At 45.3% G+C, this 20,686-nt stretch overlaps 1 protein-coding gene across 1 annotated transcript in view; it reads right to left on the minus strand.

Moving 5' to 3' along the window:
- Window positions 1–20,686, minus strand: part of PXYLP1 (2-phosphoxylose phosphatase 1) — a 99,207-nt gene that overhangs the window by 13,927 nt on the left and 64,594 nt on the right. Inside the window, 3 exon segments of the mRNA XM_068279227.1 lie at window positions 1,677–1,723; window positions 1,725–1,804; window positions 17,895–18,065. Of these exon segments, the coding sequence (XP_068135328.1) occupies window positions 1,677–1,723; window positions 1,725–1,804; window positions 17,895–18,065 (298 nt within the window).

The raw sequence follows: 20,686 nt of genomic DNA on the forward strand, positions 1-20,686 counted from the left end.
ACAGCCATGATGAGCCATCAAATCTAGGGGCACTACCAGTACAAGATGGTCAGCAAGATGCCTGACACAATTCTGGCCTGCATGCAGGTCATCATCAAATTGTATGCTACAGACAGTGTACAGCCAGAGGAGCCATCAAATCTGGGGACACTACCAGATATTTAGCAAAAATGTTGCTGACCATCTGGTAGTGTCCCCAGATGTGATTGTTAATGGTTGCTGCTGTACTGTCTGTAGGCATGCAATTTGATGGCTTGCATGCAGGCCAGAATTGTGGGTATCTCGCTGTCTATCCTACAGAGACTGAGTGGGGTGGACAAGGGAGTGTGGGGGCACATCGGAAGGCCATAAGTGTGTCAAAAAGGATGCCCAGATATTTGGGAGACCAGTAATCCCAGTAGTAGAATATCAGTAAATTTACAGATATTTTACTTTTAAAATGTAAAAATGATAGTAAGATATTGGTATTAAATAATGATATTTTACTATAGCTAAACCTTTTTTTTGGCTTGATTGTGACGGTTAGTGACATTTTGATTCCAAAACCAGGTTGAGTGCTTTGTGTCATAAGGTTAGAAGGGGGTGTGGCCTCCGAGGGGGTGGAGCTTAGGGTGCCAGAACCCGTGCCTACAGGCTCCTGAATTGTAAATCCGGGCCTGATTGCAGCGCTAAAATAGATCCAATGAGAGGTGGTGTGCTCTATTTATAGTTACCAGCCACAGTCCAAGAGATGCACAGATAGAAGCGCTTAGTTCATGCAAATGCTGGTTCGCTGTATTCCATAGAATTCTCTTAGCATGGTTGTACCTCGAATGAAACACAAATGGAGACTGATAATGGTGCAGACTGTTTCATATAGGTTAATCCACCGCAAGTGTAAACACAACCACAAGCTTACTGACAGTGTTTAGGTGTAAGGGGGCGGGGACCACCACCACAACTTCTCAAACACTCCCCTCCGTTTTTTGTACTCCACCCCGTTTACCGTCGTTTAACAGATGTGCGAGAGTGGCAGGGCTCTGCTTCCCCACGTTGTCTGCTATCTGCCAGACTCTGCAGGTATCAGCACAGGTCACTTGTCCTAAGTTTGTTTGCGGTGTATACCTCGAAACCAAGCACAAATGCCTCCAATGTGTAAAACTACAAATTTAAGTAAACATATTTTAAATATTGTGCGTAAATGTTAAAAATCATTAAGAGCATGTCACAAGTAAACTACCAATCCCCCGGTCTAACAATGACAATAAAGATGTTGTCTGTGAACATGATTACTGATCACAATGTCAGCTGCACAGAATGAGCCCAGAAAAATGAATTAATAATCAGCCAATATAAACATTTTTCTTAAGAAAGATTCAGTTTGAAGCTGTAGAATCACACTTCTAAAAACTGTTCCACTTGAGTTAATGTGCCTTTAGAAAAGGATAAATGATGTTCGACTTAAACCAGTAAAATGAGAAACGACATTCAGTGTGTAATTGGTTTACTTAGATATGGCAGGATATAATTACAGGATTTGTGCAGCAAATAATATGTCACATGGATATGTCACAAGGGAGGATCAGGTTCCTTTTCAAAGTCACTTTACAATTCACAGAGACGTGAAAGAAAAAAACATAAGTAAATATGAGTATAACATTTCTTTTCAAATAGGAGTATAACATTAGTGAACGTACCTGCCGGGCTCCAATAAACAGTCAATGTTCGGTCTCTGAGTTTTAGGGAATGGCATACAATGGATATCTGTCTCCATGGCGAATCATCACTTGGACGGACACTAGTTTCAGGTTGTGCAGTGCGTGGCCTGGATAAAGAAAGAACATATGAACTGCTTGATAGAATAGCTTGGAAATAAAAAAACAAGTAAAGCATTATACCATAAATTTATGATCCATTTTTCCAACATATTCGATCAGATCAGCAAGCTCCTGTCTCCTCCTCACACAGCCAGTCTGTGATGGTCTGGAAGGGAGAGGGGGGCAGCACACTGCTCCAAGTGCTGTGAGTAAGCCCCAGACATGAGGAGAACCGCTGGAAGTGAGGACAGCGCCATGCGTCCTTCGGGGGTGGTGGTGTTTGGAGGAGGGGTTGTTGGGGGGGCGTTTTAATTTATGCTTATTATTAAAGATAGTCCGGTAAAGATCAGAAAAAGCCATTCTTCTATCCACTCTAAAAAAAAAATCATCAGTATCATAAGTTTAAAGAAATGCTTCAGTTTCTGACATGTCCTGCGCAGCAGAGCAGGCCTAATTGGGCTCAGCTATTGCCGCCAGAGCCCGAGCAGGAAGCCGCTAGTGCATCTGTGTGCAGCAGCGACAAGTGGACTTTCGAGAGTGCTAGCACTGGATCCCCATCTGCTCAGGACGATTGGGGGAAGCCACTTAAAGAGAATCTGTATTGTTAAAATCACACAAAAGTAAACATACCAGTGCGTTAAGGGACATCTCCTATTACCCTCTGTCACAATTTCCGCCGCTCCCCGCCGCATTAAAAGTGGTTAAAAACAGTTTTAAAAAGTTTGTTTATAAACAAACAAAATGGCCACCAAAACAGCAAGTAGGTTGATGTACAGTATGTCCACACATAGAAAATACATCCATACACAAGCAGGCTGTATACAGCCTTCCCTTTTGAATCTCAAGAGATCATTTGTGTGTTTCTTTCCCCCCTGCATCTCTCATGCACTGAAGTTTCAGGCTGCTCTTTTCTTCCTGCAAACAGCTTTGCCCTTGTCTGTATTTCCTCACTATGTGAAAGCCCAGCCAGCTCAGAGGACGATTTATCCAGCTTGTAAAAGATAAGAGAGAAGAGAGAAGCTGCTCTAATCTAAATAACACACAGGCAGTGTGCATAGAGGGGCCTATAAGGGGGAAGTTCATAGGCAGAACCACAACACTGAAGAACTTGGCAGCCTTCCAGACACAGGCTGACAAGTCTGACAAGAGAGAGATAAGTTGATTTTATTACAGAGACTGTGATAGTACAAAGTGCTGCAGTAAGCCAGAACACATTAGAATAGCTTTTGGAACTTGTAGGATGATAAAAAACAGGATGCAATTTTTGTTACGGAGTCTCTTTAAGGTAAGTACCCACCAGGGACCCTTTTTTCGCCTTCAGGATCACTTTTTAAAGAATAACTGTTAGCCATACAATGCATTAATCAAAATACACATAAGCAAGTAGATAATTACTTGCTCTACTTACTTAACAGATGTATTGTGCTGTCCACTGTTTAATTCAGATTTTACAACGTTTGTAAAATCCAGTGACTTCTGGTTCTGGTGGTGGCCATCTTGGATCCCATATGCTTAAGTATTCCTCCTGGCATCCCCTCTCCTCTCCGCACTATTACAGAGCAGAGCAGGGAGGGGTAAAGGCAGCGCAGACCGACTCACCTATAGTTCCAAGCACTGAAGTTCCTGTGCATAATCTCTGCACTACCACCGGAAGCAGTGCAGAGAGTATAAACGGGAACTCCAGCGCGTGGAACCATAAGGAGGCGAGTCTGTGTGTGCTGGCTTTATCCCTCCCCAAGGGGGCATGCAGGGGGAGAAAGATGCGGCAGGAGTGCGGAAATGGCACACTGCAGGAGGGGGGCCTGGGACAGTGTCATGGGACAGCTTCTGGCCCCCCTTCCTGCATCCTAGCAGCTGGCAGTGACGAGAGTGACAGAGACTTCAGCCAATCCAGGCTGAATTTGCATGTGACGTCACTTCTCTTTTGTGGCTGCTACTCTGCGTACCACATTAGAGCCAGGGGGCATGAGGAATAATAAAAATCAATCAGCAAAAAGGTGAGATTGATTTTAGACTTTTATATTGTCTCTTTGGCATCCATTTTACTTATAGAACAGCTACTTATTGAGAATTGATTTTAGATTTTATGCCTAACAGTTACTCTTTAAGTGATTTCATTCATGTACTTTTTTTTGGGAGCACATTTTTATTTCTTAATTTTTTTTTTCACAGCTAGAAACATGTCTCTATCCCTACTTACATTAAACCTGAAAAGAGTCTAAATTTAAAGAGAACATAAACCAAAAGAGTCTAAATTTAAAGAGAACATAAGCCAAAGCTAGAGTTTAGAAAAAGATACTTACCTAAAGAGAGGGAACTCTCTGGATCCTAATGAGGACTCCTTTAGGCTTAGTTCACAGTAGGATGTTGCGTTGTGATGAGACATTAAGGTCGCAACGCAGATTGTAAAGTAACGCAAAGGCGCACATAGCAGATTACGCTCATCCACGTTCAGTCACATTGCGTTATGCAGACTTTAAAGGTGCATGTGCAATGACTATGTAAACGACAGCAATGTGATTTTGGGCTGTGCTTACGACACATGCGTCGGTTTAAAAACAAAAGTGAGGTCATGTTACTCAGCACCTGTGAAAGTAATTACTGAGCATGTGCAAACAAACTAACACAGATAATACCATGTTTAACTCACTGCATGCTCTACTTTCACTTAATGTAGCGCGTTATACACCAACGCAACATGTGCACTGTGAACGGCGCATTGATTTTTTATTGCAGTGCGCTATTCTGCGTTATTTTTGTTTTTAACGTGCTACTATAACGTCCCACTGTGAACCTAGCCTCACTGTCTTCCGCCACTTGCTGGGACCCTCCTGGCTGACCGGGGCCACGCTCCTATGTTAGGCCCTGCTGCTGCCGTGCAAACATGGCTGCTCCTGTGCAGTAGCTTGAAGCCGGCCACATGCATACTTAAAGAGGAGCGCAGCCCCGATCAGATTACTGACAACCCCTTGTCGATTATTTTTGGAAGGCCCGACGGGCGACCAGAGGACGCCAAGGGAAGCCTCATTAGGACCAGAGGCTTCCCTCTTTTTAGGTAAGTATGTGCTTTATCTCAGGTACACTAAGGTCAGTCTAAGGTCTTGTACTTATATACGAGGACTGTCACTTGTAGGGGGTCAGGCGTCAATCCCATGGGGACTGAGTTCTGTACAGATGTGTCACTAATCTGCAGGCTAACAACGCATTTGGTTTCTGAGGAAGGGTTGGAGGGGTGACCATGTACACTCTAGATCACATAGAGAGAGCATGCAATGCAGGACTTACAATTATAAAAAAAAATACTTTTTCAATTTCTTGATTTCAGATATTGTTCCCCATTGTTCCTTCTAAGGGATTTCTGATCTGTCAAGCATTAGTGTACTTAAAGAGACACTGAAGTGAAAAAAAAATTATGATATAAAGATTTGTATGTGTAGTACAGCTAAGAAATAAAACAGAGACATAAAGTCTAATGTTGTTTCCAGTACAGGAAGAGTTGAGAAACTCCAGTTATCTATGCAAAAAAAAAAAAACATTGAGCTCCACGACTTTCAAAGTAGCAGAGAGTTCTGTCTTCTGAAGCTTGTTATCTCAAGTGTTTGATACTGTATTGTTTTTTTTTCCTGCAGAGAACAGTTCAAAACTTCACTGGCCTGCTCTGTAAAAACACTTAGAATGCTGAGTAGTGTGTAAACTGCAAATATTAGAGAATGATGCAATGTTATAAAAAAAAAAAAATATAACTGAAAATAAAAATATGATAATATTTTTCTTTGCTGCTAATGTTCTAGTAATTATCCGTACTACGCAACCAATTCATTATATCATCATTTTTTTCACTTCAGTGTCTCTTTAAACTTAAGGGGCCTTAGAAACAAACTACATTTCTGATCACAAATGCAATTTACACGCAGAGATATAATAATGACTGTAGTTGTGTCTCCTATAGGAGAACTAGGCCAACATTCTAGTTATTGTGCCATTAGAAACTTACTTAGAAATTATTGCTTTATTCATACATAGAGAATGATAAGCAGAGCAATATCCAGGAAAGGCTGGCATTCCAGGATGCTTGGGTCACAGCTGCTACCAGGTCCATTTGCCAAGGGGTCTGAAAAGTCAATCACTATTTACTGTAATTCCTCTATTTCCTCACTTGCATTTAACTACCTTTCATTCTCATTTTATGAGGATTCTTTACATTTCTGTCTTTTCGTCTTTTTAAAACTCTTCTGGGTGCTGTTTGTGTGAAAGCTGTAGAGACAGATGCAAAGTACAGTACTGTACAGATAAAGGATCCTTAAAACATGCAGCCTGTAAAGGAATGTACAGATCTGAGATGATCCAGTGTACAGCTATCCCATGACATTGTTAATGTCATCATAGGTGGTTTGTGCATTGGATGCCTCTGCCCAGCTGCTATTATCTTTCCTTAGTAATCCCTGAAGCAGGGCGACTCCCGCTTGTCTTATCTCCTCCCCCTCCATAGAATAAGCAGCATGTCTATACAGTGATCATTCCTAAACCGTTACCTGAAACGATCACTAACACACACCAATTGTAGATTTCCCATTGGGCACAGTAAGTTTTTGTATAGAGGTGCCACTATTGGAGGAGTGTCTATTGGGTTGGGATATTTTATCATTTAGTGATGTGAATCATTCACAGTTGTCCATATACATGCAGATAAAACACAGTCATTTTACTAAGTCAAAATGTATTTAAATATAGAAATTCACACTACTATGGACAAGTGAGTCCATTTTGCAAGCTGGTTAACAGTGGTGTGGTTTGAAGTGTGACCAGTACTGTACTGATGAATTGTGTTTAAGGTGCTGCTGAACAGTTTTGTACCCATAGGCTCCTAAAATGTAAATGGGAGTCTGCTCCAGTCAATAGTAACTGAGCATCTGTGCAAGGCTTAAAGCAAAATGGAACTTTAAAGAAAATCTGTAATGAAAAAAACTCCCCTGGGGGGTACTCACCTCAGGTCGGGGAAGCCTCCGGATCCTATTGAGGCTTCCCCCATCCTCCTCGGTCCCACGGCGGCAGAGATAATCCTCCCGGAGCGGCGGCGATGTAAATATTTACCTTTTGGCTCCAGCGCAGGTGCAGTATCCGCTCTTCCCGCGGAGATAGGCGCAAATAGCCGATCTCCGTCGGGCCGCTCTACTGCACAGGAGCAAGTCTCTTGCGCCTGCACAGTAGAGCGGACCCGACGGAGATCGGCTATTTTTGCCTGTCTCCGTCAGAAGAGCCGCAACAGCACCCCCGCTGGAGCCAGAAGAGGTAAATATTGCACAGGCTGTCGGATTTGTCGCCTGTGCATTCCAGGAGCTGCAGCGAGACCGCCGTGGGACACAGGAGGACACGGGAAGCCTCGATAGGGTCCAGAGGCTTCCCCCTAGTGAGGTGAGTACCCCCCAGGGGAACTTTTTTTCAGTACAGGGTTTCTTTAAAATACAAAAATGCTGTGTGCTCCTATTACTTAATGTTTACGTAGCTTCCTTTGCTGCCCCCAGTCTCATTCCCGTCTTACCTCCATCCCCCCGTCCATCCAATAGTTATTATCCGGTAACATGACTTTTCATCAATTCTACTACCTGCAAAAAAGCAGACCTCTAAGCCTCTAAAAGTCAAGGAGGGGGCGGATCAGGTCAAATTGATTGGACTGTCCATTGATCAGGAGTTAATTCTTATTCCAAGCGATCAGGAACGACCGATAAATTATTATTTTATTTTGGAAATAACTGAACATGTCAGTAACACATTGCATGGTTGACCAATAGATAATATGACAGAGACAGAAAATCTGGTGAACAACAAAAAATAAGACAGAAGAGCCATTGTACACATGTACCTTTCAACACACGCCAAATAAAAATTAAAGAAAAATCATATGCTGGTGCTATGTATCAGAATCAGAATCAATTTTATTTCGCCAAGCATGACTGGGTCAGGCCCGGAATTGGGTTTGGCACAATGGAGCAGTACATAGAAAGAAAGGCAGGAAAAACATTAGATAGAATGACGGTAATATCTCATACTCAAATATAGGCATAGACGTATATACAATCAGCAATTAGATATGCACACTGCTGAAGACTGCTGCTCCTATGCAGGAGGTATGGCGCCGATAGGGGGTGGTAGAGTGCTAAGGGAGTTCAGGAGGCTAACGGCCATCGGGAAGAAAGAGTTCTTGTGTCTGGTGGTCTTGGTGGGGATGGCCCGAAGTCTCCGACCCAGTGGAAGTGGGATGAAAAAACAGTGGCCTGGGTGAGAGAGGTCACTTGCAATCCTCAGTGCCCTGGTTCGCAGTCTTGTGTTATACAGATGGTCAAGTGGGGGCAGAGGTCTCCCAATGATCCTCTCTGCCGACCTAATGATCCTCTGTAATTTGTGCCTGTCACTGGCGGTGGCTCCCACATACCACACCAAGATGGCGGAGCACAGGATCGATTCAATGGTGGCAGTGTAAAAGCATGTTAGAATCTCCTAAACCATGCCGAACTTCCGCAGTTGGCGGAGGAAGAAGAGTCTCTGCTGGGTTGGGTTGACACGATATTGACTCTCCAACTGAGATCGCTGGGGATGGTGGTGCCCAGCAGGTGAGCGCAGGGCACTCTGGCCACCTCAGTGCCATCTATGTAGATGGGAGGTGAGGTAGGTGCCGACTTCCTAAAGTCAATTATAAGTTCGACGGTTTTGGCCGTGTTGAGCACCAGGCTGTTCATCTATACACCAGTGGCATAGTCTTTCCACCTGCTGCTGGTAATCCCGGATGTTGTCCTTGGTGACGAGGCCAACAATGGTGGTGTCATCCGCAAATTTTATGACTTTGACAGAGTCTGCCGTGGATCTGCAATCATTTGTGTAAAGGGAGAAGAGCAGTGGGGACAGGACGCAGCCCTGGGGTGCCCCTGTGTTTGTTATCTCTACTCGTGAGTAGATGTCCCCCAGCCTGACAACTTGGGATCTGTTAGAAAGAAAGTCAGTGATCCATAGCCGCAGGGTGAAGTGGACTCCCAGTGTGGCCAGGACATTCTGGAGGGTGCATGGGCATATAGTGTTAAATGCCGAGCTGAAGTCTAGTAGCAGTACTATGTATGAACAGATACTGGTGCTGTACTGTATGTGGTACCCAGTGTATAACAGTATACAGGCGATTGACAGGTTGGATTAGTCAGCTCTACCTGTCTCCAAGCAGATTGGTCAGCTCTCCCTGTTTATCAGAGCGGTATGGAAGAATAGATTGTGCTGTGCCCATAAAACACGCCTGTTTTACCCTTCTGGCCCACCCTTGTATCCTATTTACCTCCTTCTCTGCCTCTCAGATCTCAACACATGTGCGTCTGTCGGTAACAGGATAGGGAGTATCACCTGGCATCAATGACACCCGGCGTAAAAGACGACCCTTGACTTTTCACATGATTTTCAAGGGTTAAAAAGTAGTCTTATACGCCAGAATATACTGTACATTGTATTGCAACTCCAGTCTGATCAAAAGCCAGTCAGGTAATAAGAATAAGCAACTGAACAGGCTAGCCCCATACATGAGCCAACTCATACACTGGGACTAAGTGGGCTTTATACCTGAAAGAGAAGCCAGGGACAACACCATCAGAATGCTAAATATTATCCAGTCCACTCGGTCAAACAGCACTCCATGTATGCTCCTTTCTACCGATGCAGAGAAGGCTTTTGATGGAGTGGACAGGACATGGATGAGAGAGGTGTTGTCCTATATTGGATTGGGTAGTCGAATGAGATCGTCCGTGAATACCTTATACTCTTGCCCCTCGGCCCACATTAGAGTCAATGGGACTCTCTTGGAGCCTCTTCATATCACAAACGGAACACGCCAGGGGTGTCCATTCTCCCCTCTCATCTTCGCACTGGCCCTGGAGCCTTTCCTCTGCCATGACAGAACCCTGACATTTCTACATTTCTGGTCCACGAATAGGTAATGACCAACAAAAAGTAGCCGCTTATGCGGATGACCTTCTGTTCTTTCTCATTAATCCGGTTATAACCTTCCCCAACTTAATCCAGGAATTCGCCAGATTTGGCGATCTTTATCTCTTCAAAATTAATTATGATAAATGTGACGCCCTCAATATCAACCTACCACTGGCAACACAAGAAATCATAGCCACACGATTTCCCTTTACATGGAAACCGACGCATATTACCTACCTAGGCACAAAGATTACCCCCGACCTTAAAGACATATTCAAATCCAACTTCCCACCTCTTCTTGAAACTCTTTCTTCAGACCTCAAAAGATGGGACTTACCTCAACTATCCTGGTTGGGACGCATCTCGGTACTCAAAACAAACACCATGCCAAGATTACTTTATCTCTTTCAAACTTTACCAATACATGTTCCAAATGCCTTTCTAAAACAGACTCAAAGGGTCTTTAACAGATACATCTGAAGAGGCAAGCAACCCAGGATAAGAAATCAAATCCTTTTTAGAGCCAGACATGACGGTGGTCTCGCAGCCCCAGATGTACGAAAGTACTATCAAGCAGCGGTCCTAACCAGGATGGTCGATTGGAGCAGAAACATTCTCACAAAACAGTGGACATCCATCGAGCAAGCCATGACACCCTATCCATTACATATCCTCCGATGGCTATCCCGGAATCCCAAACCAATTTGGTCGCAATCATCCTTAGTCTTCAACACGTTACGGGTCTTTACTCCAGTAAATTCTTCGGAATGCATGGCACCCTGGGCTTCTCCTTTGTTCTGAATGATCAATAACCCAGACTTTCCCCCAGGCTATTCCACAGGCTACCTTCAGGAATGGAAATCGATAGGAAACCTCACCCTACCAACATTTGCGAACAATGACAGATGGCTTTTCCTAGCTGAACCGCAAGGTAAATTCTCAAACCCTACATTAGATTGGTGGGGATACTGACAAATAAAACATTTCATACATTCTCAAAAGATAGAATTACCAGTTTGGGCACGTCTATCGGGCCTTTGAAAAGCTCTGCACAACCTCTGGCAAACCTGAAAAAACACGCAAATATATGCACTCATAGCGGAACAGTCACTTACTGATATCCGCTATTTCAGAGCTTGGGAGGAAGAATTCGGCACGTCTTTTTCACACAAAGAGAGGAGAAACATATGCATTGCCGTGCATAAATCTAGCGTAGCCGTACGCATACAAGAAATCAACTGCAAAATCTTAGGCAGGTGGTATTACACCCCTCAACGCTTACAACGAATCTACACTGACAGAAGTGCCAACACTTGGAGGTGCAATCTAGAAGTAGGTTCTTTAACTCATATACTCTGGTCATGCAGCCACCTAAAAACCTTTTGGAAACAAATTGACAAAATTTTACATGAAATGTCAAACAGAGACATCCCTTTTAATGCCCATTCTTTCTTCTACAACTCCATAATTGGAAGCTGAAAGCCTACAAGAATTGGTGATTAGACACCTTCTCAATGCTGCCAGGGTGGTAATTGTGAGAAAATGGGGATCTACCATTGTTCCCTCCCTTCAAGATTTCATCAAGGAGATTTACCTAATACACAGACATGAAAATGATCGATATACGATCTTAGGAAAGACAGACCAATATAAGAAAACATGGGCTCTGTGGGATACATATAGGGAATCTGAAGATCTTAAAGCTAAGCTCTTACAGGTTTAGAAGGAAGTGTTCCCCCTGAGATTGGCATTTCCTGCTATACCACAAACTTCAAGGAAAATTCTGATGCTCTTGCTCCCTCACTCTTTATACTGGTGGTGTCTGGGAATTGCCTATTCTTTTTCTTTTCGTTCTTCTTTTCTTTTTGTTATTTCTGATTAGGTTTGGTTTGTGCTGTCTGTGCATAAGGCCTAGCTCTGACCTTCGGTTGGCAGGCCCTTAGGGGTCACATTCAAAGCAATCTCATCGGCTGTCATTTTATAAGTTAGTCATTCCTATATATATTCAGCACAAAGAAAACCTGATTGCTAAGGTGGTCCATTAGCTTGGTTATTCACTAGTCTGCTTTATATGATTATTGTAAACTGACGATTATGAATGTCTGTAAATCTTGTGGGTAACTAGTTATACGCTTTCATAGATACTTTCTTTTTCTGTATGATGTATTATAAAAAAAATCTTTCAATAAAGAATTTGAAGAAAGAAAAAAAAAATGAATGAGCAACTGCCTGATACTATGCAATTCATGAGCTTGCTATTGAGGAGCTCTAAAATTAGGTGATGGGACCGTAGTCTAATTCAATGTTACATTTAGCACCCGGCAGGGTGGAAAAGAACTCTCTTGCATGTTGTAATTGCCCAGCGGAGGATTCTCATTGGGTGATACTTTGCGCCAATGGGGAGCCCCAGCGGGAGGCTCAATGATTCCTTGCCGGGGCTCCCTGCACTGCATGGGACTAGAGAGCCAGCAGGAAGGGGCGGTGTGGCATGTGCTTCCATCAGGTAGCGTTGGTGCGATAGCTGGCCCCAGTAGTGGGCGGTCGCCAAGGTTGCGGGGCTGGGGGTGCCAAGCAACAAGCAGCAGTAGCAACCAACAGTAGTTTTTATTCGTCGAGTGAGGCTCTTCTCACTTGGACATCACTCAAGTCAAGCTGGCAATTGAATTTGCCGCTAAATCCTGCACGCTGCAAGCTTTTTATCACCTTGAATTGCATGTGGCCCAAACATCTTATCTAATTGAAAAAAAATAATGTTGTGTTTTTAGAGCTTTAGAGACCCCAGTAGAGGTCCCACACTTTCACAGGGATGATCATGGAATACTGTGGTGGATGATCAGACTTCCCATACCAATGCATAGCTAAAAGCAAAAAAAATAAAAAAATATGTTAAATGAAACAACAAAAGCACACTTCTTGCTGCAAAACTGAATTTTATATGAAAATCCAGTTCATTTCATCCATGCAAATTCTTCAGCCCGCTTTTCCATTAAGAACAGTTTCTCAGTATTTGCATGGTTTCAAAAAAGAGCATGTTCTTTCAGGTGCCAGGTATGTGAGGTCATGTAACATGTAAATCTCCAGCCAGTAATGATGCAAGCTCAGCATTCTGGAAGCTGTCCTCCTTCCTCTCCTCAGGTGTCCTTTTACCTCAGGTGAGAAGGGTGGGGATATTTCCTATATGCTCCTGTTATTTCATCACACCCTATTACTACAAATGTCATTACTTACCCATTTTGTGGAAGTTCACACAATCCAAACCAGGGAAACAACACAGATACCATGAAAACACTGCTGGGGACATTTAGTACAGTACAAGTGGTAATTATAATCGCTGTTAACTTACATCACAAAATAGGAAGCAATTTTTCCAAATCTCAAAATGTTAAAAGAACACAGCTAAAAGCAATGGATTCATTCTAAATAAATCCAGTATTTGTGCTTTACATCCGTGAATGCTGGAGCACAGCTGGCTAACACAGCCAGAGAAGAATGGTGTGTTATAACTGAGAAAGGTATAAACTCTATGGTATTCCAATTCAGGAAAGAATATGTGAATAATTTCTGTGCTATAAAGGTTCCACCCAAAACCACTTTCCCAGCTGTGGAGCGAGGCAGCTGTATTAAAAAACACCCACTGCATTTACTGATCCTTGGAGGAAAAAAGTGATAAAATGATAAGTGATAAAACCCCTCAACCTGCACCTCACCATAATTGGCAGAACATATACAGACTACAAAATTAGGATCTGGCATCCCCCTAAACTATTCTAAACTAATGTACTGTATGCATTATTTTTCATACAGCTGTGTGCAGACTCGCATATAAACACAGCACTTACATTTAAGTGGATCTGAAAACCATCAGGGGGAAAAATTATTTGTCTCAATGCACAGAAATTCCCCCCAAAAGCCCTGAACATTTACTGGATGAACTTTCAGGGAGCAAAAGAAGGGTTAAAGCATCTGTCTTTTCTCCTGTAGAGCCATAACTGCAGCACTGTGAGTCATGCCTACTGATTACACAGCTGTTACACTCAACTTAGATAAACAAACAAACACAGCCCAGTGCAGATGATTTCTACAGCATTTTTATGTGCAATGAACACTTTTCAGTCTATTCTTTGCAAGAGCTTGGGTCCGCTTTAAACACACCACTTTCATTCATACAAACATACAAGGAGACGATAATTTGCAACCAATACCTACCCACATCCCGATTTTTCGAAAGATTTTTCTCGCAATGAGCGATTGTTTCTGCGATATCGCAACATTGGGGGTGCGTGTGCGCTTAGGTGAATGACTCTTTGCGACGAGAAGGAATAACTACTGTCTCAGCAGATTGGATCTTTAAGATCCTTGATAAATTCTGCACAAACTGCCGCGATCATCTGAACTCCCGTTTGCGCCCGTTGTGTGACGTTGCGTGTTCCTGCAGGTAGGAAGATGGATCGGGGGAATGCTTGTTCGTCTGGTTGGCACGCTGAGCGTTCCCAGATCCATCTTCGGACCTTTAGACTTGCAACACATTTTATACCAGTCAACATCTAAATCTGAAACTACAGCTGCCGTATGACAGAACGCAGTGCAATTACAGTCCTGCCACAGGAACTACAATGACCACAGCAGTGTCACAGGAGTGACACAGCCATGCCACAGGCTTTTGTGGCTAGAGCTGTAGTCAGTCTGGCTCCTGTGACAATGCTGCAGCCACAAGAGCCGTAGTGACCACAGGTGTGTCACAGGAGCCATAGTGACCACAGGTGTGTCACAGGAGCCATAGTGACCAGAGGTGTGTCACAGGAGCCATAGTGACCACAGGTGTGTCACAGGAGCCAGAGTGACCACAGGTGTGTCACAGGAGCCATAGTGACCACAGGTGTGTCACAGGAGCCATAGTGACCACAGGTGTGTCACAGGAGCCATAGTGACCACAGGTGTGTCACAGGAGCCATAGTGACCACAGGTGTGTCACAAGAGCCATAGTGACCACAGGTGCATGACAGGAGCCAGAGTGACCACAGGTGCGTCACAGGAGCCAGAGTGACCACAGGTGTGTCACAGGAGCCATAGTGACCACAGGTGTGTCACAGGAGCCATAGTGACCAGAGGTGTGTCACAAGAGCCAGAGTGACCACAGGTGCGTCACAGGAGCCAGAGTGACCACAGGTGCGTCACAGGAGCTAGAGTGACCACAGGTGTGTCACAGGAGCCAGAGTGACCACAGGTGTGTCACAGGAGCCAGAGTGACCACAGGTGCGTCACAGGAGCCAGAGTGACCACAGGTGCGTCACAGGAGCCAGAGTGACCACAGGTGTTTCACAGGAGCCAGAGTGACCACAGGTGTGTCACAGGAGCCATAGTGACCACAGGTGTGTCACAGGAGCCATAGTGACCACAGGTGTGTCACAGAAGCCAGATTGACCACAGGTGCTGTGGTCACAGGAGCCAGAATGACCACAGGTGTGTCACAGGAGCCAGAGTGATCACAGGTGCTGTTGTCACAGGAGCCAGAGTGATCACAGGTGTGTCACAGGAGCCAGTGACCACACGTGTGTCACAGGAGCCAGTGACCACACGTGTGTCACAGGAGCCAGTGACCACACGTGTGTCACAGGAGCCAGAGTGACCACAGGTGTGTCACAGGAGCCAGAGTGACCACAGGTGTGTCACAGGAGCCATAGTGACCAGAGGTGTGTCACAGGAGCCATAGTGACCAGAGGTGTGTCACAGGAGCCATAGTGACCAGAGGTGTGTCACAGGAGCCATAGTGACCAGAGGTGTGTCACAGGAGCCATAGTGACCAGAGGTGTGTCACAGGGGCCATAGTGACCAGAGGTGTGTCACAGGGGCCATAGTGACCACAGGTGCATGACAGGAGCCAGAGTGACCACAGGTGCGTCACAGGAGCCAGAGTGACCACAGGTGTGTCACAGGAGCCAGAGTGACCACAGGTGTGTCACAAGAGCCAGAGTGACCACAGGTGCGTCACAGGAGCCAGAGTGACCACAGGTGTGTCACAGGAGCCATAGTGACCACAGGTGTGTCACAGGAGCCATAGTGACCACAGGTGTGTCACAGGAGCCATAGTGACCACAGGTGCATCACAGGAGCCAGAGTGACCACAGGTGTGTCCCAGGAGCCAGAGTGACCACAGGTGCTGTGGTTACAGGAGCCAGAGTGACAACAGGTGTGTCACAGGAGCCAGAGTGACCACAGGTGCGTCACAGGAGCCAGAGTGACCACAGGTGCGTCACAGGAGCTAGAGTGACCACAGGTGTGTCACAGGAGCCAGAGTGACCACAGGTGTGTCACAGGAGCCAGAGTGACCACAGGTGCGTCACAGGAGCCAGAGTGACCACAGGTGCGTCACAGGAGCCAGAGTGACCACAGGTGTTTCACAGGAGCCAGAGTGACCACAGGTGTGTCACAGGAGCCATAGTGACCACAGGTGTGTCACAGGAGCCATAGTGACCACAGGTGTGTCACAGAAGCCAGATTGACCACAGGTGCTGTGGTCACAGGAGCCAGAATGACCACAGGTGTGTCACAGGAGCCAGAGTGATCACAGGTGCTGTTGTCACAGGAGCCAGAGTGATCACAGGTGTGTCACAGGAGCCAGTGACCACACGTGTGTCACAGGAGCCAGTGACCACACGTGTGTCACAGGAGCCAGTGACCACACGTGTGTCACAGGAGCCAGAGTGACCACAGGTGTGTCACAGGAGCCAGAGTGACCACAGGTGTGTCACAGGAGCCATAGTGACCAGAGGTGTGTCACAGGAGCCATAGTGACCAGAGGTGTGTCACAGGAGCCATAGTGACCAGAGGTGTGTCACAGGAGCCATAGTGACCAGAGGTGTGTCACAGGAGCCATAGTGACCAGAGGTGTGTCACAGGGGCCATAGTGACCAGAGGTGTGTCACAGGGGCCATAGTGACCACAGGTGCATGACAGGAGCCAGAGTGACCACAGGTGCGTCACAGGAGCCAGAGTGACCACAGGTGTGTCACAGGAGCCAGAGTGACCACAGGTGTGTCACAAGAGCCAGAGTGACCACAGGTGCGTCACAGGAGCCAGAGTGACCACAGGTGTGTCACAGGAGCCATAGTGACCACAGGTGTGTCACAGGAGCCATAGTGACCACAGGTGTGTCACAGGAGCCATAGTGACCACAGGTGCATCACAGGAGCCAGAGTGACCACAGGTGTGTCCCAGGAGCCAGAGTGACCACAGGTGCTGTGGTTACAGGAGCCAGAGTGACAACAGGTGTGTCACAGGAGCCAGAGTGACCACAGGTGCTGTGGTCACAGGAGCCATAGTGACCACAGGTGTGTCACAGGAGCCAGAGTGACCACAGGTGTGTCACAGGAGCCAGAGTGACCACAGGTGTGTCACAGGAGCCAGAGTGACCACAGGTGTGTCACAGGAGCCAGAGTGACCACAGGTGTGTCACAGGAGCCAGAGTGACCACAGGTGTGTCACAGGAGCCAGAGTGACCACAGGTGTGTCACAGGAGCCAGAGTGACCACAGGTGTGTCACAGGAGCCAGAGTGACCACAGGTGCGTCACAGGAGCCAGAGTGACCACAGGTGCATCGCAGGAGCCAGAGTGACCACAGGCGTGTCACAGGAGCCATAGTGACCACAGGTGCATCACAGGAGCCAGAGTGACCACAGGTGCATGACAGGAGCCATAGTGATCACAGGTGCATGACAGGAGCCAGAGTGACCACAGGTGCATGACAGGAGCCAGAGTGACCACAGGTGCATCACAGGAGCCAGAGTGACCACAGGTGCATGACAGGAGCCAGAGTGACCACAGGTGCATCACAGGAGCCAGAGTGACCACAGGTGCATCACAGGAGCCAGAGAAACCACAACCATGTTACAGGAGCCAGAGGAGAATGGGAAGGCTCGCTGACAGTAAAATATAGGCCAGGTTGTGAACTACTGGTCATTTAATGGTCAAGCCAGCTACAGACAACATCACCTCATACTGTATAATACATAATGTATACTGATCATATCACCATGTAATAATATAGCTGTATCAGGCCTTTGACATCTAGCCCCCTTATCCACCATTTTATATCACACAGCATCAGGTACAAGTGAGATATTTTTCTGGACATAGTAATACCTTCCATACTGCGTTCTGCTATTCCAGGAGTGTTGCAGTACAGGTTGGCTTCATACAGTGGATCAGGTGCAGAAGGCTCTGTCAGAGGATCAGGCATGATTCTTTTCCTATTCTTAGCTCCAAGGCCATCCTCTCTGCCTGGACCAAATGGTATCACCCGTATAGGAAACCCTAAGAAGACAAATCAGACATTTAATCTTTGGAACAGTGGCACTAAGGAGAAACATTTTAACATTTAAAATACATGGTCTCACTCATGTCCCATATTAAACACACTGTATTTTTAATTACTTCCTGTGTAGTTGTCACTTACAGTAGCTATTGTAATCTGACAGCCCATCTCCTCATGAGGGATTCTCAAAGTTTCTTAATAGTGTTTCAAAAGCATGTCTTGGAAAGGATCTAAGCAAATAAGCCAGCCAGCCTGTCTATTCAAGTGCACACTTTACTGGTAGCTGGACTGTGCCACTACCATTCAAGGAGTGCGTTTGAAAATAAAAGAAATGCTAAGAATCCCTCAGGAAGAGATAGACTAGTCCTAAACCTGTTGGTAAGAGTTTCAGAGTTTTTAGATTACAATACCTACTTTAAAGAGCCCGTTGTCACTGGGATGATTACTAACAATATGGCAGTGATCTCACTACCGCAACTGCCGCCAATCCCCAGCGATTAACGGCAATCACAAAACGCGCTACATGCAGCATTGTTGAACCATCGCTAAAAAAGCACTAATCGCGACCACTCAAAGGTTGAGAGAGTGTACAGTGATTTTACTGCGTTCATCGTGGTAAAATCTCCAGCGCTAATGACTAGCATTTGCGATTACAGCACAAGCCCTAAGTGACAGCTACATAGAAAGTAAAGATTTATAGTGCATTTACTATGGGACAAATGCAGCCATATGCACACCATAGTGCCTCATATAAAGCCATCAGGCATTAAAGGGAACCTAAACTGAGAAGGAGATGGATTTTTCCTTTTAAAATAATACAAGTTGCTGGAATCTCCTGCTGATCCTGTGCTTCTAATACTTTCAGCCACAACCCTTGAACTGGCATGCAGATCAGGTTCTCTGACTGAAGTCAACTGGATTAGCTGCATGCTTGTTTCAGGTGTGTGATTCAGCCACTACTGCAGCCAAAGAGATCAGCAGGACTGCCAGGCAACTGGTATTGTTTAAAAGGAAATATCCATATCCCTCTCAGTTTAGGTTCCCTTTAAGAAGAAAATTGCCCAGTCTAAAAATATCATCTGTAAACGTTATTTTTCTTCTGTATCTGAACAACAAAAGAATGTATTGACAGGAGATCAGCAGACACACTAATTAAAATATCGTGTTCTACAAATCCATTCATTCTATTAAGTGTGGGAAAAAGTGTTATCAAATGTAGAGACAATGCAGTGAAATATCAGGACAAAGACAAACATCTACTTCAGGCAGGTGCAATTTTACTTTTAGGTCAGTTTTAAGCCTCATCCACACATATTAGGCATGGCGCCCGGCGGGGATCAGGACCCGAACTCCCAGACAACTTGGCAGGGCAGAAGTTCTACAGACTCGTTGCTAGCCTGTTGGCTAGCGATGTGTTCTGGTGCTATGGTGGGGCAGAAGGCCAACGGAGCGGCCCGATGGGATGCGAGTAGGGAGAACAATGCTTTCGTTAGGGATTCCTATACACACACACTAGATTCTCGGCACAGGAAGTCGTTTGTGTTACAATTGCTAACAAAAACATACACACGTGTGTACTTTTGTAGAGGTTGAGAGGAGACAGAACAATTAAATATGATTTCTGACTGACTGACAAGGATTAATGATTTTTGGTTGCCTGTAAGAACAATATTTAATGCAAGACGATACATTCTACATTTTCCACCATATAAGAAGCTCCAGAATATAAGACGCACCTAGGTTTAGAGGGCAAAACCAGGGAACAAAATATTCAAAAATTCTAAATCTGATGCGGCCATTTTCCAGGAGCGTCTGGTACATGTTCTCCTCCTGGATCCCTCATGTGTCCCCCATGTCTCCTCCTAGATTCCCATATGCCCTCCTGTATCTCCCCCATATTTCCCCATGTGTCCATCTGTGCCGCTTCTATCTCAGATTGTGCCCAGCTACCCCCGCTTACCTATCTGACATAGATTTTTCTTTTTCTCCCCATTTTTTGGGAGAAAAAAAAATATATCTCTTACGGTGGAAAATACAGTATATGTTCTAGATAGGAAATATTTTTCCAGCATGTTGTCCTGTATGTCTGCTTTGTAAAAAGTTAGGGTGTGTAAGGTATGAAATTATTTTACCCTGCACTGCAATTTCTGTGTCCTCAGAGAGCTAGTTTCGGTTCAGTCCTTGCTGAATAAGGGTTGTGGTGTGGAAGAGCTTGGAACCAAAATATATTTAATTACTATCATTACATTATGCATATCATGTACTAAAACACAGCAATGGGATGTCTAGGGTTTTCTGTTTAGGGCTGTCTTGTGAGAATGTACAGAGATCTCAGTTTACCTCATGATTGCCGCAGAGCAATGTTACCCAAACTCTGGGATGTATACCATGAGAGGGAATCTATCAGCGGACGTGGCACACAGCATGGCACAGGACATCTTCCAAGAACTGCATTGTGGGGAATTCTGCTCATTCTAGCATCTGCTATACTAGATATAGAGGCACAGAGATAATAATAATAATTCCTTTTTGGTATAGCGCTTTTCTCCGGTCGGACTCAAAGCGCTTACGAGGCAGCCACTACAGCGCACTCAGTAGGCAGTAGCAGTATTAGGGAGTC

This window comes from Hyperolius riggenbachi, chromosome 4 (genome assembly GCF_040937935.1).
Source record: "Hyperolius riggenbachi isolate aHypRig1 chromosome 4, aHypRig1.pri, whole genome shotgun sequence".
In the NCBI taxonomy this organism is placed as follows: domain Eukaryota; kingdom Metazoa; phylum Chordata; class Amphibia; order Anura; family Hyperoliidae; genus Hyperolius; species Hyperolius riggenbachi.